The sequence below is a fragment of the Archocentrus centrarchus genome, unplaced genomic scaffold (genome assembly GCF_007364275.1).
Source record: "Archocentrus centrarchus isolate MPI-CPG fArcCen1 unplaced genomic scaffold, fArcCen1 scaffold_24_ctg1_1, whole genome shotgun sequence".
In the NCBI taxonomy this organism is placed as follows: Eukaryota; Metazoa; Chordata; class Actinopteri; order Cichliformes; family Cichlidae; genus Archocentrus; species Archocentrus centrarchus.
Window position 1 is genome coordinate 966,421 of NW_022060255.1, and position 27,992 is coordinate 994,412.

At 40.9% G+C, this 27,992-nt stretch overlaps 2 protein-coding genes across 2 annotated transcripts in view; both read left to right on the forward strand.

Moving 5' to 3' along the window:
* The first annotated feature begins 3,946 nt into the window (after positions 1–3,946).
* On the forward strand, positions 3,947–8,940 carry LOC115775838 (butyrophilin-like protein 1). The gene is made up of 2 exons (XM_030723362.1): positions 3,947–4,313; positions 8,717–8,940. The coding sequence occupies exons 1-2, from the start codon at positions 3,947–3,949 to the stop codon at positions 8,938–8,940; spliced, it is 591 nt and encodes a 196-aa protein (XP_030579222.1).
* Positions 8,941–11,115: 2,175 nt separating this feature from the next.
* The window catches only part of LOC115775855 (CXADR-like membrane protein), a 29,935-nt gene continuing 13,058 nt past the window's right edge, over positions 11,116–27,992 (forward strand). The window contains exons 1-2 of the mRNA XM_030723374.1: positions 11,116–11,189; positions 27,251–27,572. Coding sequence (XP_030579234.1) covers positions 11,148–11,189; positions 27,251–27,572 — 364 coding nt within the window. The 5' untranslated portion in view covers positions 11,116–11,147. The remainder of the gene's footprint in view (positions 11,190–27,250; positions 27,573–27,992) is intronic.

Below are 27,992 nucleotides of genomic sequence, written 5' to 3' on the forward strand. Positions count from 1 at the left end.
TGTTCCTGGATCCCACCAAGGCCTCAAGAATATATGTGTAACATATATTCCCAGTAACCTTAAAGCATACAGTGTTCATTAATCTAGTGTGTTTGTGACTAATATACTTCAGTATGTGATATAAACATAGTGACAGTAAATACCAATATAAATGTGATAAAAATTACCAACACTTTCCACTGCGTTTCTGTGAACTGCTCCTTTACGTATGAGTGTGGGCGGGTCCTCGTCTGGACACGGAGTCACGCCCTTTTGCTACTTGCCTTCTTTGGTTTAAAACCAGCTAGCTTGCGGTGCTGGAAGGGAACGTATTTTTCAGCTGAGCACCGAAAGGTTCAAGCACTGGACTCTGTCAGTGGAAAAGGGGTTAGAGTGAACGTCTCTCTCACTCTGGGAAACACAGCAGCTGGACCTTCAGCTTGCAGACACGCTGTCTGACAAACTGCACACAAACAGTTTGTGTGTTTGCTGATATTTGTTGTTATTTGAAATTACCTGCAACAGCACGTTACTCTATGCTCCACTTCTGTACTGCTAGCTAGATGCTAAAGTACCGCAACCACACTTGCTCCAGCCTGAGTGCAGCGCTGGCAAAAACATAAATGATACACCGATTACACTGATTGTTTTTTCCATTTCATGTCTTTGTGATAAGCACTGGTAATAGAAACACCAATACAAGTGGCTTTTATGTGTTATTGTTCCTCCATTTAGTCTCAGATCGTTTGATGTTTGACAGCATAGTGACTGGAAATTAAAATTTCTCCCAGATGTTACACCTAAAGTAATGAGTCTGTTTGAAAATGTAAAGAGTAGAAAGTACAGATATTTGTATAAATAAATGTAGGGAGTAAAAGTAAAACGTAGTCAGAAAAATAAATATGAAGGCCATTCATAAAGACATCATATGTAACAACACAGATGGACCAGATGACATCATCCAAAGTGAGCCTGTCAATCACAGAGTACCCTATGATCAGATGCTTTTGCATATATATAATACTAAAGAGGATGAAAAACAACTTTAGGTATTTTCTGACACACTGCAGGCACTGTTATCTCATTGGAGGGCCGTGTGTGTGTGTGTGTGTGTGTGTGTGTGTATGTGTGCGCGCGTTTCTTTCTCTGTGGACTTATGAGAGGATTCAGTTTCAGTTGCTTCATAATTCAGTGCAATGCACAATAACCAATTCCATACATTCATCCATCCATTTATCCTTTCTCGGGGTCACCAGGGGGCTGGAGCCTATCCCATCTGTCATAGGGCGAGAGGCAGAGGCAATAACCAATTTTTAATATAAAATATTCGGCTATGTTTATTGTGATAACCATACAGGTCTGCAGCTGTTCAGTCAGCTTCATTTTGAGTCAGCGTTGTGAAAAAAAAACAATAAATAAAAAACAAAACTTTGCAGTGAGGTACAGTGGATAAGGCAGAGGATGAATCCACATGTCAGATAGCAAGGATATTTTTAATGCTTTATAAATATCAAATCATCTTATTTTATTCAGAACTGTCATTTATGACAGTTGGACAGTCCAATAAATCATGCTTGGGATTATTTATTGAAATGAAAATTAGCAGGAGCGTGGAGCAGGTCATGGTGAAGATTTTGCTGGTTTTGCCTCAAAACTAAACATTATTTATTAAAATGTAGGTAAATTACTGCATTTACATTTTTGAAAAAAGGCACATCACCATTGCCTGTGAAATAAAATAAAACTTTATTGTTTCAAGTAATCATTATATGTATAATGAGCAAAACAACCTAACATAAGAACATGTAAGTGCACATCATTAAAAATAGTATGAATTTGAAAGGAAAATTAATATCTCATGATAATATATTACTTAGGATACAATATTAATATTATTTTACTTTAGGAGAACATCTGGCCCTCACAGCTGTTTGATGTAGAGGATGTACTTGGACATGTTTATCAGCTCACTGTTAGGTTTCTAAGCTAACCATTCACTCCAAGCAAAGGCTAACTGAGCTATATCACTCCATGGTGCCAGCTAAGCACATGTCCATGGCAGTGATATAACTTTATTATTTTTTATTTGTTATTATCTGTTAAAAAATGTAACAGTGGGGCGCCTGAGTGGCTTAGTGGGAAAGCCGGGTGCGGCGCAGGTTCAAGTCCCGGCCTGTCGCCAGCTTGCCTGCGTGCCCCCCTCTATCTTTCCCCCATTTCCTGTCTCTCTCCAAGTGGCTGATAAAAGCCACTGTGGCCAAAAATGCAAAAAAAATAAAAATAAAAATGTAACAGTCAACATATAAAATCCTCCACAGGCTCTTGGAGAGACTCAGAGGAGTTCCTGTTTTACACTCTGTGAAGAAAAAAGTATTTAATACATAATAAATGCTTCATAGAACATGATTAAAAGTAAAATTATAAAGATTTAACCATAAATAACTAGAATAAATTAATATATTTAATGTTATATGGATTAGTTGCACTCATGGTTAAAAAGCTGGTTTATTAGAACATCATCAGCTGCTGATGGAGGACTCTAAAAACAAACCTCTGTGGAAATCTTTTGGTCCATGAAGACCTCCAAATGTTTTTGTGTAGTTATTAACAAAGCTGCAGAGCTGAAAGGCTCTGATGGACCTTCTGCATCCTTCACCCACCTGATGAGTTGTGGCCTTTAGAAGCTCAGCTCTGCTGCCTCTGCACATCAAAGTGGAACTGAGACACCAAAACATGATCAAAGCAGCTCTGTTAAAGGAGCAGGAACACAGGAACCAATGAGGAACCACCGAGAACTGGAGACCTCAGTCTGAGCCTGAAACAGGAGAGAAGAGCTGCCGGTTCCACAGCAGAGGACATGATGGAGGATCACATTCATTGACAACTGTCTGTCTGTCTGTCTGTCTGTCTGTCTGTCTGTCTGTCTGTCTGTCTCATGTTCTGTTCTGTTCTCCTCTCAGACTATCCATTGGAGATGGTGGTGGTGACAAAGGAGGAGGAGTCTGTCCTGCTGCCCTTTAAATTCACAGAAAAGCTTCCTCAGGACGTCAGAGTGGAGTGGAAACACAAAGACATGAAGGTCCATGAGTATCAGAGCAACCCAAACCAACCTCTGCTACAGGACCAGGATCACAGAGATCGCACAAAGATGAATGAAGATCCACTGAGAGCTAAAGACCTCAGTCTGACACTGAAAGACCCCCAACTTAGTGACCATGGTGGCTACACCTGCACCGTCTACAACAAGGGTGGAGACATCCTGCTACACAAAGTAGTGTCACTAAATGTCACAGGTGAGAAAAACAGCTGTTTGTGCAGCCTCACACACCAACACACAAGCAGTTTTTTTTACAGCATAGATGATGGAGGACCACTGACACCTGTCTGTCTGTCTGTCTGTCTGTCTGTCTGCTTCATGTCCTCCTCTCAGTTCCTGAGGTGCAGATGGTGGAAACAGTTAAAGGGGTGCAGTCTGTCGTGCTGCCATTTAAAGCTGAAGTCAGCAACCCTGAGGATGTGACAGTGGAGTGGAAACACAAAGACAAGAAAGTCCACGAGTATCAGAGAGGACAAAACCAGTCTCACATACAAGAACGCTCAGAGATGAAGAAAGAGCAAATAAATACTGGAGACCTCAGTCTGACCCTGAAACACCTCCAACTTACTGACAGTGGAGTCTACACCTGCACCGTCTGCAACAAGGATGGACTCATGCTGCTACAGAAAGTAGTGACTCTCAGTGTCAGAGGTGAGTGGAACAGCTGTTTGCAGCTGTGTGACAATAGATGTGAGTCAGCAGAAATCTAAGAAGCTGTTTGTGTAGCCTCACAGATCAACACACAATCAGTTCAGCTCCAAGTCAGAGGAAACACTGAAACAGCAGCGAAGAGCTGCTGGTTCCACAGCAGACGAGATGATGGAGGATCACCCTCACTGACATCTCTCATTGTTTCTGTCTCTACAGCTCATGTTCTGCTTTCTTCTCCTCACAGACTACCAGGCAGGGGCGGTGGAGGTGACACAGGGCCAGAAGTCTGTCCTGATGCCATTTAAAATCACAGATGAGCTTCCTCCAGAGGTCAAAGTGCAGTGGAGACTCACTCACCCTGAAGACAAGATGGTCCTCTTGTATGACAGCAGCCAGAAACAGCCTTTCTCACAGGATCAGGTTTATGGAGGCCGCACAGAGATGCCTGACAATGCCCTGAAAAATAAAGACCTCAGTCTGACCCTGAAAGACCTCCAACTTACTGACAGTGGAGTCTACACCTGCACCGTCTGCAACAAGGATGGACTCATGCTGCTACAGAAATCAGTGACTCTCAGTGTCAGAGGTGAGTGGAACAGCTGTTTGTTCTCAATTTTAAGGGTCCTCGTGTTCCTTTTGGCCAAAAATTCAAACCCAATTAAATCCAAAGATTCCAAAAACTCACTGGGATGAGCAGGTTCCAGTGCAGGCAGCTCATTAGACATCTTAGTCATGCAATACTCAGACTAACACCAATCACAGACAGTAACATAGTAAAGACTAAGATACACACAGAGAGAAGGCAGAAACACAGAGACAGAAAGACGCAGAAATAGGAAGAGAAGAAGAGGAAAGGGAGGAGCAAAAAAGTAAGAGCCTGAGACAAAGAGCGGGCCAACATTTATATCTTAAAGATGGTAACTGCCCACTTGCCTTTGACCCCTCCTCATTTACTAAAAATCACAATCCCTGAAACTTGAACCCCAACTAATCGCTTGTTGAGGCTCTGCCAACTCTCGTGCCACATGGACTAAAGAAACAAATATCACCAGGGTACCTCGATGGTTTACATCAGCTCTGACAGGTGTCATAATGAAGGATCTTCTTTTTATTAAAACCTCTGCTATGAAAACACCTCTCTGACCATCCCCACTTAGGTAGAATTTATCCCTTCATTAATCTATGTTACAAAAACACAGGTGGGTCTGCAGAGCTCCACTTTGGAGCCTAAATATGAGGTCACAAATTCATGTGAACCAAAGATGTTCCTGCATATGAGTAATAGATAAAACAGGTCTTACCCTTACCTCAGTAATCTTAAAGCATACAGTGTTCATTAATCCAGTGTGTGTGACTAATATACGAATACGAATACCATCCATCCATACATCCATCCATCCATCCATACATCCATCCATACATCCATCCATCCATTCTCTCCCGCTTATCCGGGGGCGGGTCGTGGGGACAGGAGCCTAAGCAGAGAAGCCCAGGCTTCCGTCTCCCCAGCCACCTCCTTCAGCTAATCCGGAGGGACCCCAAGGCGTTCCCAGGCAGGCCAAGAGATATAATCTCTCCAGCGTGTCCTGGGTCTACCACGGGGCCTCCTCCCGGTGGGACATGCTCGGAACACCTCACCCAAGAGGCGGCCAGGAGGCATCCTAATCAGATGCCCGAGCCACCTCAACTGGCTCCTTTCGATGTGGAGGAGCAGCGGCTCTACTCTGAGCCCCTCCTGGATGGCCGCACTCCTCACCTTATCTCTAAGGGAGAGGCCAGCCACCCTTCCAAGGAAACTCTTTTCTGCCACTTGTATTCGCGATTATATTCTTTCGGTCACTACCCAAAGCTCGTGACCATAGGTGAGGGTAGCAACGTAGATCGACCAGTAAATCGAGAGCTTCGCTTTTACACTCAGTTCCCTCTTCACCACGACAGACTGGTGCAGCGTCCACATCACTGCAGAGGCAGCCCCAATCCGTCTGTCGATCTCCCGCTCCCTTCTCCCATCACTCGTGAACAAGACCCCAAGATACTTGAACTCCTCCACTTGGGGCAAGAACTCGTTCCTGAGCCGGAGAGGGCACTCCACCCTTTTCCGGCTGAGGACCATGGCCTCAGACTTAGAGGTGCTGATTCTCATGCCGACCGCTTCACACTCGGCTGCGAACCGTTCCACTGCGAGCTGGAGGCCCCCCCCTGATGAAGCCAACAGGACCGCATCATCTGCAAAAAGCAGAGATGAGACTCTGAGGTCACCAAGGAAGAAGCCTTCCGCCACCTGGCTACGCCTAGAAATTCTGTCCATAAAAATTATGAACAGAATCGGTGACAAAGGGCAGCCCTGACGGAGTCCAACACCCACAGGAAACGAATCCGACTTATTAATGGCTATACGGACCAAGCTCTCACTGCGGTTGTACAAAGACTGAATGGCCCGCAACAACAGGCCAGACACCCCATACTCCCGCAGGACCTCCCAAAGGACACCCTGAGGGACACGGTCGAATGCCTTCTCCAAGTCCACAAAGCACATGTAGACTGGTTGGGCAAACTCCCACGCACACTCGAATATCCTTGAGAAGATAAAGAGCTGGTCCAGTGTTCTGCAACCAGGACAAAAACCGAATTGTTCCTCTTCAATCCGAGGTTTGACCAATGGATGGACCCTCCTTTCCAGCACCCTGGCATAGACCTTACTGGGGAGGCTGAAGAGTGTGATCCCCCGGAAGTTGGAGCACATCCTCCGGTCTCCCTTCTTAAAGATGGGGACAACCACCCCAGTCTGCCAATCCAATGGCACTGCCCCAGATCTCCATGCGATGTTGCAGAGGCGTGTCAACCAAGACAGCCCTACAACATCCAGAGCCTTCAGGAACTCAGGGCGATCTCATCCACCCCAGGGGCCCTGCCACCAAGGAGTTGTTTAACTACCTCAGTGACCTCACCCATAGTGATGGTCAAGTCATCTCCCTCGTCCCCAGACTCTGCTTCCACTACAGAAGGTGTGTCAGTGGGATTCAGGAGGTCCTCAAAGTATTCCTTCCACGGTCCGACTATAGCCTCAGTTGAAGTCAGCAGCACCCCACCCGCGCTATAAACCATGTGAGTGGAGCACTGCTTTCCCCTACTGAGTCGCCTGATGGTTTGCCAGAATTGCTTCGATGCCATCCGAAAGTCTTTTTCCATAGCCTCACCAAACCAAACCGGAGTCCCACAGGCTAACCAAGCCCGATAGGACTCTTTCTTCAGCTTGATGGCTCCCTTCACCTCTGGTGACCACCATCTGGTTCGGGGGTTACCACCACAACAGGCACCCACCACCTTGCAGCCACATCTCTGAGCAGCAGCCTCAACAATGGAGGTGCGGAACATGGTCCATTCGGACTCAATGTCCTCAGCCTCCCTCGGAATGCTGTCGAAGTTCTGCCAGAGGTGGGAGTTGAAGATCTCCCGGACTGGGGCTTCTGCCAGGCGTTCCCAGCGCACCCTCACAATACGTTTAGGTGTGCCAGGTCTGTCCAGCATCTTCCCCCGCCACCTGATCCAACTCACCACCAGGTGGTGATCAGTTGACAGCTCAGCTCCTCTCTTCTGATGATATGATTACAAAATGAATCATCAAGCTGCAACCTAGGGTGTCCTGGTGCCATGTGCACTTATGGACATCCTTATGTTTGAACATGGTGTTCGTTATGGACAAACTGTGGTTTGCACAGAAGTCCAATAACAAAACACCATTCGGGTTCAGATCGGGCAGGCTGTTCCTCCCAATCACGCCCCTCCAGGTCTCACTGTCATTGCCCACGTGAGCGTTGAAGTCTCCCAGCAAGACTATGGACTATGGAATACGAATACGAATAGTCCCACAAGGAGGAAATTACAGTTAACAGAACACCCATCCATGGGAAATACAAACACAGAAACAAACGGGGGGGACAGGTGTCTGAGGTCATGCAGCCGTTTTACCGGAGCTACCCTTAGCAGGAAAACAGAAGAGATACACTGGGATAGGTAGGTTCAAAGAATCATCTGGTACTGTGTTCATTATGAACACCTTACGAGGTTCCAAAAAACACCTCAGCAAAGCAGCAGCACATTTAAAGCCTGGAGAGCACTAGGGTGGGTAGGGGAGGGGCTGCCAGTGGAGACGAGCAGGATACTGTGATGGTCACACAGCTTCCAGACCAGCAGTTCATGATAATGTTCATGATAAGATGGTACAGTCAGCCTTGGTTGCCAGGATACCAGTTCATACAGGTCACAACACGGGGCGGGGGTGAAGAGCATCTGTTTACAAACATCTCCAGGAGGCGATTTAGATAGACAGCATCCAAGGCCGTCTGGGAGCCAAATTCCAAATAGTGCAATTGTTTTGTTCAGGCTGTCATAACTATTTGCTGACAGACTTACAGTTTTCTGGTTACCTCTCACAAATCCAATCATCCGAATTTGGTTCTACTCCGCCACACAGAACAGAGACTCCAACACTCCTCCAGATGTAATCCACTTCCATTCAGCTCTACTGAGTCTGATTGAGTTTGTACTGTTTCTGCATTCCTCATAGGCAGCCTTACTAGGGCCTGAACAGATACCCAGAAACCAGGTATCCCCAGGTCCAATTCAGGAAAAGTCCTGGTATCAATATAAATGCCACGTCCACACAGTGCAAGCCAGGAACGTTATCTTCCATCCCCACAGGAATCCCCACATTCTTACAGTGAGTGGTGAGCAGAACCATAAAGACATCATATATGACACAACACAGATGGAACAGATGACATCATCCAGAGTGAGCCTGTCAATCACAGAGCAGCCTGTGATCAGATGCTATTATATATCTGTCATACTAAGGAGGATGAAAACTGACTTTAGGGACTTTCTGATGCTCCGAGTCACCTTAAAGCATTATGTAAGATAATCACCCTCACTAACATCTCTCATTGTTTCAGTCTCTACAGCTCATGTTCTGCTTTGTTCTCCTCACAGACTACCAGGCAGGAGTGGTGGAGGTGACACAGGGCCAGAAGTCTGTCCTGATGCCGTTTAAAATCACAGATGAGCTTCCTCCAGAGGTCAAAGTGCAGTGGAGACTCACTCACCCTGAAGACAAGATGGTCCTCTTGTATGACAGCAGCCAGAAACAGCCTCTCTCACGGGATCAGGTTGATGGAGGCCGCACAGAGATGCCTGACAATTGCCCTGAAAAATAAGACCTCAGTCTGACCCTGAAAAACAACCTCCAACTTACTGACAGTGGAGTCTACACCTGCACCGTCTACAACAAGGATGGACTCATGCTGCTACAGAAATCAGTGACTCTTCAGTGTCAGAGGTGAGTGTAACAGCTGTTTGTCTTCATTACAATCCTCCATCAATAAGATCCAAGTCAAACAGCTCCTGATGCATCATGGGAATGTGAGCTACAGAGTTTAACACATTTATCTGCCATAAAAACAAGGAAACAGAATATTTTAGAAACTTGTTTCAAGCTAACAATAATCTTGTTATTTATTAATCAAATAAAGTGAATTCATGTTTTATACCAAATCTGAGCGACACACTGGACGTCTGTGAGGAGTCAGAAATGAATCCATCATCAGATTCAAACACTAAAAGTAATGTTTGTGTTCATAAATGTCAGTAAACACTAACTGTGCTGTGGCGTCTTCATCTCACAAATAATAATGGGCTTTATTTATTTTCAACTTTTCCTGTAAAACTGTCATTTTATAAACTCATGATAACAACAACAATTATATTTGAGTTTTAAGAAGATCATTGGATCAAAGAGCTTGTGCACACTGATGGATGGATCATTAAAATGATTTTATCAATCCTGATAATTTAATGTGTTTGAGTGAAGCTGAGAGTCGATCACATTAGAAATGCTCACACTGGGAACATTCAGGCAGAGCTGCTTTAAATCCTATTAAAATAAATCCATCAGCACATTAAATTTGACTGATTATTGGAATAAAAAGAAAACAACCAAACAGTTTTTATTTAGGAAAGAAAGAAGGCGGAGTCTGTTACCTTGGTTACTAATATCAGTAAACTGTCTGATCAGCTTCATCCAATCACAGCTGAAGAGCTCCTTTTTCCACTCACACAGCTGTTTATCTCAGGGTGAACATGCTGAGACTCACTGATCTCTGATCAGCTGCTCTGGGACTGACTCAGAGTTTATTTTTAACTCTGAACTAAGAGTCAAACAGCCTCAGAGGTCACAGAGGTCAAAGGTCTCCACCTGCTGTCTGAGTCCTCAGAGCTTCACAGCTTCTTCTCTTTGGTTCCTTCAAAGCTGCTCTGATAAACTGACTTCTGTCCATCTGATGATGCTGCTTTACAAACACGACTGCACCAAATTCTGATTCAACCTGTTTGCTGTTGTTTGTGTGGGGAAATGCAGTTTGTCTCAGTGATGTCATTGATGAGCACTGAGTGGTAGGAACTCAGTTTGATCTCTAGGATAGAATCACTGCACAGCTCTGCCATGTTCATGAAGCCAGGCAGCTTTCATCAGTGTCACTGATCGCTTCCTGCTGTCCTGATTCTGATATTCCAACATTTTAGAAACTCTCAGACTCACTCTGTTTGTCTGCTCCACAGAAAGAGAAAACAAATTTGTAAGTCTCTTCAAGTCTTCAGATCAAACAAGAAGGATCACAGGTCAGTGATGGAGCTCGTTCCTCTGAGTAATGTCCTCTTCCTCCCTCCTTCTCTCTGTTCCTCTTGTTCTTCATCTGTTGTTAAAGTTGGAGTGAATTTGGCTAAAATAATGAACATATTGTTGTTGGTGGAATAACGGGATGACGTCATGTTCTCTAAGTACACTTTCTTTACCAAAGTCTGAGTTTAAACCTGGAAATCCTTCCAAACAGAGTCACATGTTCACACTGATCCGTGTTCTGGAGTTTCCAGCATGGAGTTATGGAAGAACATTTGTCTAATATCAGGGACATATTTACAAAGAGCAGAACTCAGTGGGTAACAGTTCTGTATCATTTTCATAACAGTTCTTTAATATTGTTGGGCAGCACATCCTTATAAGGAAAAGATCAGAGTTCATATTCTGTCAGTAACAGTTTGTTGGACCTGCTGTTCCTGATCTGGGACTCAAGACTTTCTGATGAAGGTGCTGCTGAACTTTTAGTCCAGGATAAAAATGAAGACCACCTGCTGTTTGAAAGTTGGAATCATGTCCCAAATACTATCTGGATCTTTCAGGAATCTTCTGATCCAATTAATTTAATCATTTGGTTAAATGAGGAGAAATCTGAGGGGTTAGGACCGCCCTCTGCTCAGGACACAGACATCATTGTTTTTAGCCTTGTGTGGCTCATTTCTGCAGATGAAACTGAAACGTGTCTGTCTCCACAGGACGGTCCAAAGCCTTCAGGAGTGGAGAGTACAGGTAATGAACTCAACAGTAACTCTGCCTCACAGAGTGACCGACCAACAGTACAGTCCTTTGAATAGATGAAGTAACTAGGTCTGTATTATCTGCCATTTATTTCTTATGTCATTGTAATTCCCTAATATTTCACTGCATGTCTGACCAGGATGAGACATTTCTGTATCAGAAATGTTTAATAAAGCTGGAATTTTGCTGGTTCAACTTTATTTTCAGTTCATTCAAAAACCCTTAAATATTTTAAATTTAAATAACAAATTAAATATTTTTTCCTCTGTTGAGCTGTGTTGCACAGTTGATTTTTTAACATATTCGATCATTCTTGCTGAACTTGAACAAAATTGTCCTTTAGTTTATTGTGAATGTTTTGGATCTTTGAGATGAAACTCTGCACACATTTAAAGTTGATGAGACAGAAGAGAAATATGTTGAACTTCATGTCAGCTGTTATGGATGATTTTTATGGATATGATATTTTCATATTGACATATTTATATTAATCTTGGTGAATTTAAGTCGATTTGTTCTTTAATTTCTGTGGAATCCTGTAGCAGCCTGAGAGTTAGGTAGAGTGGATAAGGCAGAAGATGACTCCACTAAAAATGTCATGTTAGCTATCACGGATACTTTTAATAATTCTTTTTTTTTACACTTTATATTCTGGAAAACTTTGAATGAAAAATAAAGAATCAAACATGAATGCAAACAGAACAGAGTGTTTGGGGGTTTTAAAGGAAAGATCAGAGATACAAAACAATATCAATGTCCATCCAGTGAGGGTTAGGAGAGCGAAGAAGAAAAGGAAAAGAGAAGAAGAAAAAAGAAAAGAAAATAGGTACAAACATAAGTACAAACATTTTCACACTTTTCTGAAAGGTATGTGTCCCATTTTTCCCAAAGGGTGTTTCCCTTTGCTTTTTGCAGCCTTAGGCTTAAAGTCAGATGATCCACGCATCGAATGTTATTAACAATTGAAATCTATTGGCTAATGGTGGGCGGGTCCTACTAAGCCACTGCTTTGTTATGGCCTTCTTGCTCGCCGTCATAAAGATTTTTAAGAGATAAACTTTTTTGGTAACGATGGGTTTATACTTCCCAGGTAGAAGGACAAACAGGTGAATTCAATATCATAGTCCAGATTTCTTTAACAGAGCTGTGAACACCTTCCCAGAAATATTTAAGAACAGGACAAACTCCAGAAAATGTGTGTGGCCAGCAGGGCAGCAGCCACATTCCCACCAGCATTCAGGTGGAAGGTCAGTCTGTTTAGATTTTTGTATCAGGGTTATAAAATATCTGACACTGTTTTACAATGGAGTTTCTCCACATTTGTACTGTTTTGTGTGTCAATTATAGTGCCCCAATCCTCATGTGTGATTATAATGTCCAATTCTTTCTCCCATTTCTCCTTAATAACTTGTTGAGTGGCCTCATAATCAATTATGTTCCAGTAAAATTCTCCAATTATTTTCTTGTGCAGTTTTGAGTTTTAGGCCTTAATAAACATTTGTGTGAGATTTTCCCTTTAAGAGAACCTTTAATATGTTTAGCATAGTAATGACAGAGCTGCAGGTATCTATAGAGATCCTGGTGGGTTAAAGTATATCTTTCACACGGGTTTTAAAATCAATGAACTCTTGATTATCAATTAGAATCATATCACAGTGATCCCTGGCTTCTCCCATTGGGTGAAACTTCTGTCTATTTGAGCTGGCTCAAAGTCAGGATCATGTGCTGGACACCTTAATACACCAATTTCATTTTGGAGGTTAAACTGTTTCATGATGTCTAACCAAGTATTTATTGTGAGTTTGACCCAGTGATCCTGGGTATCATGTTTGGCAGCCACTGAGCTGCCTATAAGCTCTGTAATGGCTTGTTCGACTGTGACAGCTCTGTAGATTTCCATTTTGCTGTATAGTCGTTGATACATTGATGGTCTTATCTGTGCTGCTATGTAGTAGTCTTTGAGACATGGCCAGCCCATTTCCCCTCTAGATCTGTGCAGTTGTAAAGGTTTAAATCTTATTCTGGGTCTTTACCATTCCAAATAAAGGGAGAAATGATCCTGTCCCATTCTCTAAATTGGCAGTTGGGAATCTGAATGTGTAATGATTGAAACAGGTAGAGCAGTCTGGGTAAGATGTTTGTTGTTATCACCATTATTCTATTACCCAAGTATAACTACAAAGGGGTCCATCTACCTAGGTCTGCTTTTACGCATCTATTCATAGGCAGATCATTTTCAGTATAGAGTTCAGATACCTCCTCTGTTAGTCCTACCCCTAAATATTTAATAGAGCTTGAATGACAATTAAATGTATAATTTACTTCAAAGTCAGGTGCAGGGTTAAAGTTAAAGGCTGAGATTTGTGTTTTTTCAATATTGATAGTATAGCCTGATAAGTTGTCCTACAATTTTAACAAGCTCATTAATCTGGAGATCCCAGTCTCTGGGTTCATGAGGCTGACCAAAATGTTGTTTGCATGAAGGCATATCTTGTATTCTGAGCCCCTTATAAATATACCCTGTAAATCTGGATCTTGCCTGATGGCTTGAGCAAGTGGCTCAATAAATAAATTCAAGAGTCCTGAGCTGGCTGGACAGCCTTGACATCACCCATGTAATAAAGATAAAGGCTCAGAGAGGCTCCCATTCACTTTAATTCGGGCTGTGGGGCCTATATATAGTGTTTTGATGCACTGAATGTTGTTCTCATGGAAGCCCATAATGGGGGGAGGACCCCCTCCTGAAGGATAAAGTTGAAGCTCTTTATTGGAATTAACTGTTCTCTCATTGATTTATACAATTCCCCTGGGAATCTGTCAGGACTCAGGGATTTGCTCAGTTTCAAAGAGGAGATAACCTTATCTATTTCTTCAGCCCATCAGTAGTAAATACAATTGGGCTTGGGGTGCTGCCCCCCCCCCCCCCCCCCCCCCCCCCCCACACACACACACACACACACACACACACACACAGTAAGGCCCTTAGACCAAAACTCCCACCACCACCACCACAACCCTACTTCCCCTCAGACGGTTGCAGCATTGCTCAGGCCTGTCTCATCTTCTCATCTTATAGGATTTTTATTTTGATCAAACACATCAAATATCTTTGATGTTTTAGAACAAACTCTCATATATTTATTTCACCAAAACCCACAAATAGTGCTGTAGTGTGATACTGTTTGAGTCATCATTTGTTTTAAGAGATGCAGTCTAAGACTCACGCAGCACCCAAACAGACTTATGAGACACATATACTGTTTTAATTTTGCTGTAATTTTCCCCTATGAAGATCCAAGCTTGATATACATAAATATTTCTTGAAACTTTTTGAGAGACTTGTCTCTTCAAAAATATATTTAATTACCTTTTCATTCAAAACACTTACATACTATGTCTGAACAAAACTGTGGTTAAAGCCGTAGTGTGTATTTTTCTATCTAAGGGGCCAAAAGAGTTCTTACAGCTCTCCTGTATCTCTGTTAACACATCTGCATTTCTTAAAACAGTAGCTGACACTAATTTTCAGTCACAAACACAAAGAGACCAAAGAGATCTGCACTCACATCAGGTCCATTAGGTGATATAAGTCCTCACAGATACATGTACTTTGACCAAGCATCCCTACTAGCATGGTCTGAGCTAATTGAGTTTGTGTTTTAAAATCCAAAGTTATGAATACCCTGCTTGTTTTTATTCAACCATAATACTTCAGACATACTTCAGCAGATCTATGAAGCCTGAAACTGCATTATTTTTTTTATTTAACTTAAATTTCTGAATGCACTTACAACTGCTGAAGGATATGAAAATATGTGGATAATTTACTCCATCATAGCTCATTATGGTTACCATGAAAGGAATAAAACAATTAAAACAGCGGTAAATTCATAGGCCTTTCATTCCTATGAAGCTTTTAAGTTTTATTGGAGAGAAACACATTTCTTTGGATATAGCCTGTACTGATGAAAGGCTGCTATAGATCCATTCATGAGCAAAATAAAACCCTGTGGTTTTATGTGGTTAGTTTATCTGCAATAAAAATGAAAATTAAATATCAGGTTGAAGGACTGCAGGACTGCTGGTATGGGGTGTTGTGGGGGTAGTACTGGCCTGATGGGGGAGAAGTGGTGTTGTTGGTCTGGTGTCTGTGATTACATAAAGTGGGGATGTTACAACAGGTGGACTACTGTAGGTGTTGGTAGGGTTTGTGGATGTGGGAGTAGTTGTTGATCTGTGTGGATGAGGTTTTCTGAGTTATCTGCTATTTTAGTGCCGACAGCAGGAACAACCCCGTAAAAACAACTGGACCTCATTTGGGCTCAGTGTTGCCAACTTAGCGTTTTTTTTTTTTGTTTGTCCCCCCCTCCAAAAGCGACTAGGGATGGTGAAATCCTCCGCTGTCACCATGTTCTGTGTACTTAAAGCCTTCTTACTGTGTCCCTTCGTACACTTTGGCATCGCCCAAACCTCACTTCACCTCCACCCAACCTCCGAACCTCACCTAAACACCGAGCCTGCCCACCCGCTCCCTCCTCTCTCATCCCCGGTCCTCACTTCGGCCTTTATCAACCTTTGAGACAGCCGATAGCGAATTTTCTTACACAAGTTGGCAACGGAGGCCCAGATAAAGGAGGGTTGAACGTAGCTAGCAGTCTCACCCCACAGTGTTTTCATTAAATTGATATTCTAACATTAAACAATACGGGACAAAATTGATCTATGTAATGTGGGTCTAGGCAAACCATTAAAGTTATTAAGTTATTTCATAAAGTTTATTTGTAGTTCTAAATATATTTATGGTGTTTTTTTTAGGGATGCACCGATTCACGTTTTTCACTTCCGATACCGATACAGATATCTGAGGCTTAGTATCGGCCGATACCGATCAGATACCGATCTGATAGAGAAAAACAGTGCTGAATCGACTTAAAACATTTGAGTTTTTTTTAAACACAGACATATGAATTACAAATTTATTGAAAACTCTGCACCAGTACAGCATACTTAAACACACATAAAAACATGTAAAAATAACAACTTGCATTTGTTCAGTCAGTGCAATTATGAGTATAACATCGAATGTAAAATAAATAATACCAAAGAACCTGAAACTGACAAAAACAATAGGTTCACAACTTTGGTCAAACATGAAAAAATAAACTGCAAGAAACCTTTGAAATGGTTCAGGAATTCTAAATATAATTTAAAATAAATAAGGAGATGAAATAAGAGAAACAACAACACCTTCACTAGCTTGGTTGACAGATATTTAAAACAAACAGCAGTCAGCTCTTTCCAATGATTTAGTGCAATTGTGCCAATAGAAATTAAACATTCATTATAAAGATAACTTAAAACAAAAACTTCACAAGCTAGTTTAATTTAAAAAAAAATTCATATATAGTTGGTACTTGTCAAGTTTTGTGTCAGTGACCTGATGAAGCAGATATTTCAAGCTTCTCAAGATCAGGCTTATGCATCACTGGCAGGTTTTTGCTTAAGAAAGCTAGCATTTCTGCTCTCTCAGCTGTGAGTCTGTTTCGCTTCTCATCCAGGATGGTGGAAACTGTTAAACTAAGTTTAACAGCCAGTGTGCTGTTAAACTTAAAAGTGACACAGGGGAAACGTCAGAGCTCCAGATGTCTGTCGTGAAACTTAACGATTTGACATCTTTTATCTCCTTCAATATCTGTTTGCACACTTTACCGCGCAGTTCAGGTAGCGCCGTTTCCGACAAATAATTCCGGCTTACCATGTCGTAGCGTGGTTCCAGGTGGTTAACTAGCAGCCGGAATCCCTTATCCCCAACAACTGAGAGCGGCTGCCCATCCATGACAATGAAGTTCAGTAACCTTTCCATGATTTTTGTTGCCTGCACACTATTAGGTGGAAACTTTTCACCTCTTTCCTTCATCTCCTTTAAAGTTAGCTGTTTCATGCCACCTCCTTTTTGTTGATTAATTTGTACAAACTCAGCGTGCTCTTTAGGGTGAAATCTCTGGAGATGCTTGATTAAGTTGGTTGTGTTATAGCTTGAAGTTTTGGTGCCACCCCTTGGAACAATCGCTGCGCATGTATTGCACATAGCTGTCGAATGTGTTGGCTGAGGTAGTGTGAAAAAGTTCCAGATGGCTGATCCTTTCGCTCGCTCCATTTTGAAAATACAATCTATGCGGCTAGTTCGCTAGTGCCTGACATCACGCAGAGCACAAAGCATAGAATTAGACGAATAGATCTGTCTTTATGGATCGGTCACATTGTCACCGATACCAGAGCTAGAATTTTTTCCAATATTGGGACCGATACAGATATTAATATCGGATCGGTGCATCTCTAGTTTTTTTTTCTTCACTTGTTGTCTCTATAAAGATGTTTTTCCTCTCCTGCAGCCTCGATGGCAACTACAGTACATCCAAATGAACAATTATGCAAATTAGGTGATGATGTCATATAGTGACCTCTAATTTCAACAGTTTCCTGTATTTTTAAATACAAAACTTGATAGGTATGCTTAGAGTCCATTTTTGCTTAATCTGTGAACTTTACTGGGACAAACTTGTAAAGTGTGAATAAATTAACCTGCAGCAATAATGTTTTCAGAGCGCTGAATGTTTTGATTTTTGGATACATAAACATCACAAGCGTGTGAGTGATGGTGTTAATTTCATCTCTTAGTTTTAATATAATTCAGTACAATGATTTTACTCATAAAACAAAGCCTGGTAGCTGATCCTAACTGTTATTCATATCAGCTGTGAGAGCTGCATTGCTGGTTTGAGTAAAACTTTGAGCTTTCTTTCAAGTGTGCTGTTAGAATATAGCTGATGCTTTTCTCTCTCTTATACAGCTGCTTTAAATTAAAACCACAATAGGAGTGATATACAAACTGTGGAGATAAACAAAATACTTTGTGTGTCTACACAACCACTAGTCCTGCATGTCCAACATGGAGTTTGCGAAACAGTAAAATGGATGCAGTGATAATCTACAGATATATTATGAACATATCTTTTAAAACTAAATATATAAAGTCTTTGTAGATCAACCATCAGATGAATAGAAGTGTAAATATCTTTAAGAATAATGTTGATAACAGCGGTGATGAAGTACAAAGATGCTTTAACACCTTTAGGATTTATGAGTAGTGTTGTGTATGTGTGGACTTTTTTTTCCTCAGTGTGCTCTCTGTACCACATGGCAGAAATATATATATATAAATACATGTTTTGGTCGTTGTAGCATGGATCATAACTAAAGGAACCATTGAATGTCTGATCAATACTTTGACACATGACAGTGTCTGATATTGTGTCCAGTTTTGTATATAAAACCGCAGCTGTCTCACCAGTACTGCATTAAAAACTTTTATTTAAAAAACAGCTTGTTGCAGACTTTGAGCAACAACAACAACAAATAGTGATATGCTACTATGAAAATACTTACGTCCATTATAGTGAAATCAGACTAGGTGTGTTTAGTCTGATTAAATACAGACAACAAATATACACACACACACACACACACACACACACACACACACACACACACACACACACACACACACACACACACACACACACACACACACACACAAACACACAACTTTAGCCATGAATATCGCTACTGAATGCATTATGTCTTTTGTAGCAGCATCCATATGTCTTAACACAACGTGTTTTAATGACAGCTAATCTCATTGCTTGTGAAAGGGTTACTGTGGAGGTAACACTTAGGGCCGCATCTTCTCTTAAAACGAGTGTAGACTCAGGCTGTTGTTACAAAGATCAAATCTGTAATTAGTTTGGCATTTTACATTGACAGAGATGATCTTCATCTATTTGGGTCACATAAGTTGTGAGGACAGCTCATTTTGTACAGACTCAGGTCCTCACTCTGTTCTTTTCAGCTCTTTAAATGACTCACACTGTGAGAATAGGGATAGGTTTTTTATTGGATCCAATCTACAGCAAAACATGTGGAAATATTCAAGTTTGAACTGTCAAAATATTAACATTCATAGCAAACATTGTTGGTAGGTATGGGTCTCATCAAATTTAAACAGTATATGACACAATCTAATTATGATCCAGCATTAGAGCCTCAGGCCTTGACCCAAAGTTTGTGGGTCAGTACATTACAGGAGCTATAAAACTGTGTGCACGGACTATTGTGAAATGAGTATTATGTGGCTCTATGGCGTAGAAATTTGTGTTAATGAAAAAAGTATAGAAGTATGCTTTATGGTCAATGTGTCATTTTGACTTCCAAACAAAAGGATTTTTATTAATGCAAGCACATCAAGACCGAGAACAAGAAGAAGATCAGGCTCAGTTTTAGTGTGGAGCAGAAAAACTGTATTTTAACTTGTGATGCTCCCACCGTGTCTTTCTGTTCTGACTTTAGACTCTTTCGTTGGCAGCGGTTAGAGCAGGGGTCTGAAACTCCAGGCCTCAAGGTCCGGTGTCCTGCAGGTTTTAGATGTGTCCCTGATCCAACACACCTGAATCAAATGGCTGAATTACCTCCTCAGTGTGCAGTCAAGTTCTCCAGAGTCCTGCTAATGACTTCTATATTTGACTCAGGTGTGTTGAAGGCAGAGACACATCTAAAACCTGCAGGACACCGGGCCACGAGTCCTGGATTTGAGACCCTTGGGTTAGAGGATATAACCTATGGTACTGAAAGCTGCTATAGATCCTTGCAGGAAAAATAAACCACTGACCATCCAAATTTAGTAAAAAAGTAGTTTAAGTTTGTTTATCCAAAGCAAAGTTAGGCTTAACCATCAGGATGTGGGAGTTATAACATAGGAGTGATGGATGGATGTTGGGCTATATTGTGGTATTGAGCAAGATAAACACTATCTTATCTTATCTTATCTTATGTATCATTTAATGCACACAATTGTAAAGTGTGTGGTAACACATATCTTTAATGATTAAAGGCTCTTCTAACAGTCCTTAGTGTTTTAGAAAATAGCTGTACTCATGTTATTCAGCTCCACCTATCAGGGTTCTTGTTGAGCTTACACTGATCAGATGGGCTATAAAATAGTGATTTTTGACATATGAACTTCTTGTTTCTTTTATGGATAAAAACATTTTACAGCACACATGCCAGAGTAGCATACTTTGTTTTTTAGCTGATTATTATGGTGTAAATTAAATAGCTAATATTGTGCTTAACTGGTACTGTTTTTAAAGGTGTTTTTACTTTATGTTGTGACATTTTTGAGTCAGACTATATGTTATTAGAAAAGGTTGAGAAGAACCTGCTGCAATAACGCTTTCACAGAGGCCACTGGGATTATTATGGTTGAATAAAACAAGCAGAGTATTGAGAAGTTTTAACTTGGGTTTTAAAACAAACTAAAGTAGCTCAGACCCTGATAACTGGGGATGGATGTCAAGTACATGTGTCTGTGGGGACTCATATCACCTAATGGAGCTCATGTGAGTGCAGATCTCTTTGTTTGTGCCTGCAAATTAGTGTCAGCTACTGTTTTAAGGAAATGCAGATGTGTTTTAACAGCACACTGCTGTTAACTTAGTTTAACAGTTTCCACCATCCTGGATGAGAAGCGAAACAGACTCACAGCTGAGAGAGCAGAAATGCTAGCTTTCTTAAGCAAAAACCTGCCAGTGATGCATAGCCTGATCTTGAGAAGCTTGAAATAATCTGCTTCATCAGGTCACTGACACAAAACTTGACAAGTACCAACTATATATGAATTTTTTTTTTAAATTAAACTAGCTTGTGAAGTTTTTGTTTAAGTTATCTTATAATGAATGTTTAATTTCTATTGGCACATTGCACTAAATCATTGGAAAGAGCTGACTGCTGTTTGTTTTAAATATCTGTCAACCAAGCTAGTGAAGGTGTTGTTGTTTCTCTTATTTCATCTCCTTATTTATTTTAAATTATATTTAGAATTCCTGAACCATTTCAAAGGTTTCTTGCAGTTTATTTTTCATGTTTGACCAAGTTGTGAACCTATTGTTTTGTCAGTTTCAGGTTCTTTGGTATTATTTATTTTACATTCGATGTTATACTCATAATTGCACTGACTGAACAAATGCAAGTTGTTATTTTACATGTTTTTATGTGTGTTTAAGTATGCTGTACTGGTGCAGAGTTTTCAATAAATTTGTAATTCAGTATGTCTGTGTTTAAAAAAAACTCAAATGTTTTAAGTCGATTCGCACTGTTTTTCTCTATCAGATCGGTATCTGATCGGTATCGGCCGATACTAAGCCTCAGATATCTGTATCGGTATCGGAAGTGAAAAACGTGAATCGGTGCATCCCTAAAAAAAACACCATAAATATATTTAGAACTACAAATAAACTTTATGAAATAACTTAATAACTTTAATGGTTTGCCTAGACCCACATTACATAGATCAATTTTGTCCCGTATTGTTTAATGTTAGAATATCAAATTTAATGAAAACACTGTGGGGTGAGACTGCTAGCTACGTTCAACCCTCCTTTATCTGGGCCTCCGTTGCCAACTTGTGTAAGAAAATTCGCTATCGGCTGTCTCAAAGGTTGATAAAGGCCGAAGTGAGGACCGGGGATGAGAGAGGAGGGAGCGGGTGGGCAGGCTCGGTGTTTAGGTGAGGTTCGGAGGTTGGGTGGAGGTGAAGTGAGGTTTGGGCGATGCCAAAGTGTACGAAGGGACACAGTAAGAAGGCTTTAAGTACACAGAACATGGTGACAGTGGAGGATTTCACCATCCCTAGTCGCTTTTGGAGGGGGGGACAAACAAAAAAAAAAACGCTAAGTTGGCAACACTGAGCCCAAATGAGGTCCAGTTGTTTTACGGGGTTGTTCCTGCTGTCGGCACTAAAATAGCAGATAACTCAGAAACCTCATCCACACAGATCAACAACTACTCCCACATCCACAACCCTACCAACACCTACAGTAGTCCACCTGTTGTAACATCCCCACTATTATGTAATCACAGACACCAGACCAACAACACCACTTCTCCCCCATCAGGCCAGTACTACCCCCACAACACCCCATACCAGCAGTCCTGGCAGTCCTTCAACCTGATATTTAATTTTCATTTTATTGCAGATAAACTAACCACATAAAACCACAGGGTTTTATTTTGCTCATGAATGGATCTATAGCAGCCTTTCATCAGTACAGGCTATATCCAAAGAAATGTGTTTCTCTCCAATAAAACTTAAAAGCTTCATAGGAATGAAAGGCCTATGAATTTACCGCTGTTTTAATTGTTTTTATTCCTTTCATGGTAACCATAATGAGCTATGATGGAGTAAATTATCCACATATTTTCATATCCTTCAGCAGTTGTAAGTGCATTCAGAAATTTAAGTTAAATAAAAAAAATAATGCAGTTTCAGGCTTCATAGATCTGCTGAAGTATGTCTGAAGTATTATGGTTGAATAAAAACAAGCAGGGTATTCATAACTTTGGATTTTAAAACACAAACTCAATTAGCTCAGACCATGCTAGTAGGGATGCTTGGTCAAAGTACATGTATCTGTGAGGACGTATATCACCTAATGGACCTGATGTGAGTGCAGATCTCTTTGGTCTCTTTGTGTTTGTGACTGAAAATTAGTGTCAGCTACTGTTTTAAGAAATGCAGATGTGTTAACAGAGATACAGGAGAGCTGTAAGAACTCTTTTGGCCCCTTAGATAGAAAAATACACACCTACCGGCTTTAACAACAGTTTTGTTCGGACATAGTATGTAAGTGTTTTGAATGAAAGGTAATTAAATATATTTTTGAAGAGACACAGTCTCCTTTAGTAGGATGTGATGGGCATCTGTAAAACTGTCATGGTCCGGGTCCTCTGGACCCCGTGTGTGTTTGTTTTTGCTTCATTTTGTCTGTTCGATTTGGGTTCTTTTGGTTGTGGAGATTTAATTGGTATTTCCTAGTCCCTGATGATCTCTCTGTATTCTGGTTTAGGTTCTGCGTCTCTGTTCTTTTGTCTTACTTCCTGTTTTATTTTGATAGTTGTCCAGTCCTGGTCTCTTGTGTTCAGTTTTCCTTCCCCTGGTCTCGTCAGTGTTATCAGCGTCACCTGTGTTCCCACCTGTTTCCTTCCTTCCCTCATCAGTCCTCCTATGTATTTAAGTCGAGTGTTTTCAGTGCCTGGTGTCACGTTGTCTTGTCTTGCTCGTCGTTTCCTCATGCTGTGTGACTCTGTCAAGTTTTCCCTGTTGTTCCTGGAGTATTGTTTTTGTTCCTGCCTTTGTTAGCCCCGCCTAATAAACTGAGTTATTCTTACCTCTGTCTGGCGTATCCTGCGTCGGGGTCCTCCTTCCTTCCTGCCACACAGCTGATACATGACAAAAACAATGCATAGTTTTGTAAAGCTCTATTGTGAGTCTCACACATGCAAAAGTTTCAAGAAATATTTATGTTTATCAAGCTTGGATCTTCATAGGGAAATATAGCAAAATTAAAACAGTATATGTTTCACATAAGTCTGTTTTTGGTTGCTTGCGTGAGTCTTAGACTGCATCTCTTAAAACAAATGATCACTCAAACAGTATCCACTACAGCACTATTTGTGGGTTTTGGTGAAATAAATATATGTGAGTTTGTTCTAAAACATCAAAGATATTTGATGTGTTGGATCAAATGAATCTTATAAGATGAGACAGGCCTGATCAATGCTGAAATAATCCACATCATGAGGGTTTTGTGTGTGTGTGTGTGTGTGTGTGTGTAGGAGAGCAGAAAGACTTAATACATTCTGTCCTAGTGCTATTTTCAGTCTGTTCAGTTTTCACTATTCCCTGTTACGTTTCTTTCCTTTTACATCACAGTATTTGCTGTGGAACTGCTAAAACTGCTTACTGATTTCATGAATCTGCCATTTTTTTCTCCCAGTGATTTTGTAGTCCAAGTTCAGTTATGCCGAAGTTGTACATAGACAAGTCAAAGTGTCCGGTTGTATTAACCCACACAATTCCTTACATCACCCCCCCCCAGCATCAGAGCCTCTTTGACGTGCTTGTTTTTCTGCTTGCAGATAATCGTATCGCTGCTATCAAACTACAAAAATGGCTGAATGGGGTGGAGTCGAATGCTTCATGACCTGGAGGGGGGCAGGGCGTGAAATGTTCATTCACATTTAAAAAGACTGTATCGAAATGAGCTGCTCTAAGACGCGCCTCAGAAAAGTTGTAAAAGAGGGAGCTACAATAATGAGGAATTCAGGCCCAAGTATTGCAGTTCTACTTTATACAATTCAGTTCAATGTTATTTATATAGCACCAAATCACAACAAACAGTCGCCTCAAGGCTCTTTGTATTGTGGGTAAAGACCCTACAATAATACAGAGAAAACCCAACAGTCAAAACGACCCCCTATGAGCAGCACTTGGTGACAGTGGGAAGGAAAAAACTCCCTTTTAAAACAGGAAGAAACCTCCAGCAGAACCAGGCTCAGGGAGGGGCAGTCATCTGCTGTGAGGGGGGAGAGACAGAGATTAATAATAATTAATGATTAAATGCAGAGTGGAGTACAAACAAAGTAAATAAAATGAATGAAAAGAAAAAGTGCATTATGGGAACCCCCCCAGCAGCCTAGGCCTATAGCAGCATCACTAAGGAGGGTTCAGGGGTCACCTGATCCAGCCCTAACTATAAGCTTTATCATAAAGGAAAGTTTTAAGCCTAATCTTAAAAATAGAGAAGGTGTCTGTCTCCTGAATCCAAGCTGGGAGCTTGTTTTATCTGAAGAGTTTCAGTCAGGTTTCAGAATTCATCACAGTACAGAAACAGCATTAGTGAAGGTTACAAATGATCTTCTTAGAGCCTCTGACAGTGGACTCATCTCTGTTCTTGTCCTGTTGGACCTCAGTGCAGCTTTGATACTGTTGACCATAACATTTTATTACAGAGATTAGAGCATACTATAGTATTAAAAGTACTGCACTGCAGTGGTTTGAATCACATTTATCTAATAGACTCCAATTTGTTCATGTAAATGGGGAGTCTTCTTCACACACTAAGGTTGGGGGTGGGGTAGCTCAGCAGGTAGAGCAGGTCACCTACTGATCGGAAGGTCAGTGGCTCGATTCCGGGCTACTCCAGGCTACATGCCAAAGTATCCTTGGGCAAGATATTTAACCCCAAGCTGCTCTCCGATGCAACTGTTGGAGTGTGAATGTGTGTGAATGTTAGATAATTAAAAGCACTTATCTTATTTAATCATGGCAGTGCTTGTATGAATGCGTGTGCATGGGTAAATGTAAACGTGTTGTGTAAGCGCTTTGAGTGCTCGTACTGAGTAGAAAAACACTATATATGAACTAGTCCATTTACCATTTAAGGTTAATTATGGAGTTCCACAGGGTTCTGTGTTAGGACCAATTCTATTTACTTTATACATGCTTCCCTTAGGCAGTATTATTAGAAAGCACTGCATCAATTTTCATTGTTATGCAGATGATACTCAGCTTTATCTATCAATGAAGCCAGATGACACACATCAATTAATTAAACTGCAGGAATGTCTTAAAGACATTAAGTCCTGGATGACCTCTAATTTCCTGCTTCTAAATTCCAATCAAACTGAAGTGCTAACCACTGCGCCACCGTGCTGCCCACAAATTGCAGTGAAATATATTCATGTTTGTGGTTGTAATGTGACAAAATATGGATAAGTTCAAATATCTCTCTCTCATATATATACATATAAAAATAATGGGTTTTCCAGAGTCAATAATATCCAGAGGGCTTCACGTATTTACATGACTGGCCAAATGAGGTGTCAATCAACATTTGAGGGTCTAGCCTGCGATATAAAACGCACTACCTATGTGGGCAGTTAACAGGTTAAAAGTATCGGTGAAGGTTTTAAAGGCTGTCCATTGACAACAGCCTCGAGCTCCGAGAGGAGAGAAGGTAGATGCGCCAGCATAGCATGAACAGTTCAGACAATTTGATGAGAAAAAAAAATATTTATTAACTGATTAAGTCGTGTTTTAGACTGCTTATTGCTAGCGGATCTGACTGGATCTAAATGACGGCTTTACAGCAGACACCTGCTTCCATCTTCCAGGTACTGCGTACCGTTGCAGAATCTTTCACCCCTTTGTTGGTGGTGATCAGACTGTAAACACAGCTGAGGGTCAGTCTAACCTTGTTTTATGTAGATGAAAATGTTCAGCGATCAGACTTGTCTAACTAAAGAAAGTTAACCTGTCGGTGAACCTGCAGAAGGATCGTTACTGGCGGCTCAGTGTGTACACACATGCGGTATGGGTCCGTCCCTCGGTTATCACAAACCCCGCGGCCTAGTGTCTACTGTTGTGTTATTGTTAAAATAGAAGTGCTGCCATTTCGTCCCATTGCAGCTGTACTGTGTGAGTCTATGTCGAAGTCTTTTTATCTTAGTCTGATATTTATGCCTTTTGCCTTCATTCACACTGGGCAGAGGACAGAAAACAATATATTATTTATTAAGTAGGTAAATTACTATATTTATAATTTTTTAGAAAAGGCATCTCACTGTTGGCTGTGAAATTAAATTACTAAAATTTACCATAAGATCCAGATTAAAAAAAAAAGCTCTTTTAAAAGAAAAATGTCCAAGCAGATTTAGAAGCTTTTAAACTCTTCATGTTTCTATATTAATTTAAAAAAATCTATAACAAAAACGCTTCTGAGAACTAGATAATGCAGAGATAAACTCATTGTTCTCATCATTAGAACGATAATATAGTACTTAGATACTTAGCTTGAACAGATGAGGTAAGATTGAAATAATCACTGACTAATTGATACATTAATTGACAGATTAGTCGACTACCAAATAATCTTTAGTTGCACTTCTGGTTGTCAGACACTCCTATTTATGAAATGATGTTAAACTTGTGATGGTGCGTTTACTGTCCTTCTGTAAAATCCTGTTTATTCAGAGACACGTTTGTCACATTATTTTACATTAGACATGTTTATTCACTAATTTCTGTATTTAAACATAACAGGAACAATTCTGTTAAATTACAGATTATTTTTACAGTGTAGATGATGGAGGACCACTGACACCTGTCTGTCTGACTGTCTGTCTGCTTCATGTCCTCCTCTCAGTTCCTGAGGTGCAGGAAGGTGACAACAGATAATGGGGTGCAGTCTGTCGTGCTGCCATTTAAAGCTGAAGTCAGCAAGCTTGAGGATGTGACAGTGGAGTGGAAACACAAAGACAAGAAAGTCCACGAGTATCAGAGAGGACAAAACCAGTCTCACATACAAGGACGCTCAGAGATGAAGAAAGAGCAAATAAATACTGGAGACCTCAGTCTGACCCTGAAAGACCTCCAACTTACTGACAGTGGAGTCTACACCTGCACCGTCTGCAACAAGGATGGACACATGCTGCTACAGAAAGTGGTGACTCTCAGTGTCAGAGGTGAGTGTAACAGCTGTTTGTCCTCATTACAATCCTCCATCAATAAGATCCAAGTCAAACAGCTCCTGATGCATCATGGGAATGTGAGCTACAGAGTTTAACACATTTATCTGCCATAAAAACAAGGAAACAGAAATATTTTAGAAACTTGTTTCAAGCTAACAATAATCTTGTTATTTATTAATCAAATAAAGTGAATTCATGTTTTTATACCAAATCTGAGCGACACACTGGACGTCTGTGAGGAGTCAGAAATGAATCCATCATCAGATTCAAACACTAAAACTAATGTTTGTGTTCATAAATGTAAGTAAACACTAACTGTGCTGTGGAGTCTTCATCACAAATAATAATGGGCTTTATTTTATTTTCAACTTTTCCTGTAAAACTGTCATTTATAGACTCATGATAACAACAATT

Coding starts and splice junctions, on each gene's coding strand:
- LOC115775838 (XM_030723362.1), top strand. CDS start 3,947: ATGTTCTGCTTTCTTCTCCTCACAGACTACCAGGCAGGGGCGGTGGAG. Junction 4,314..8,716: donor AGTGACTCTCAGTGTCAGAG/GTGAGTGGAACA, acceptor TTCTCCTCACAG/ACTACCAGGCAGGAGTGGTG.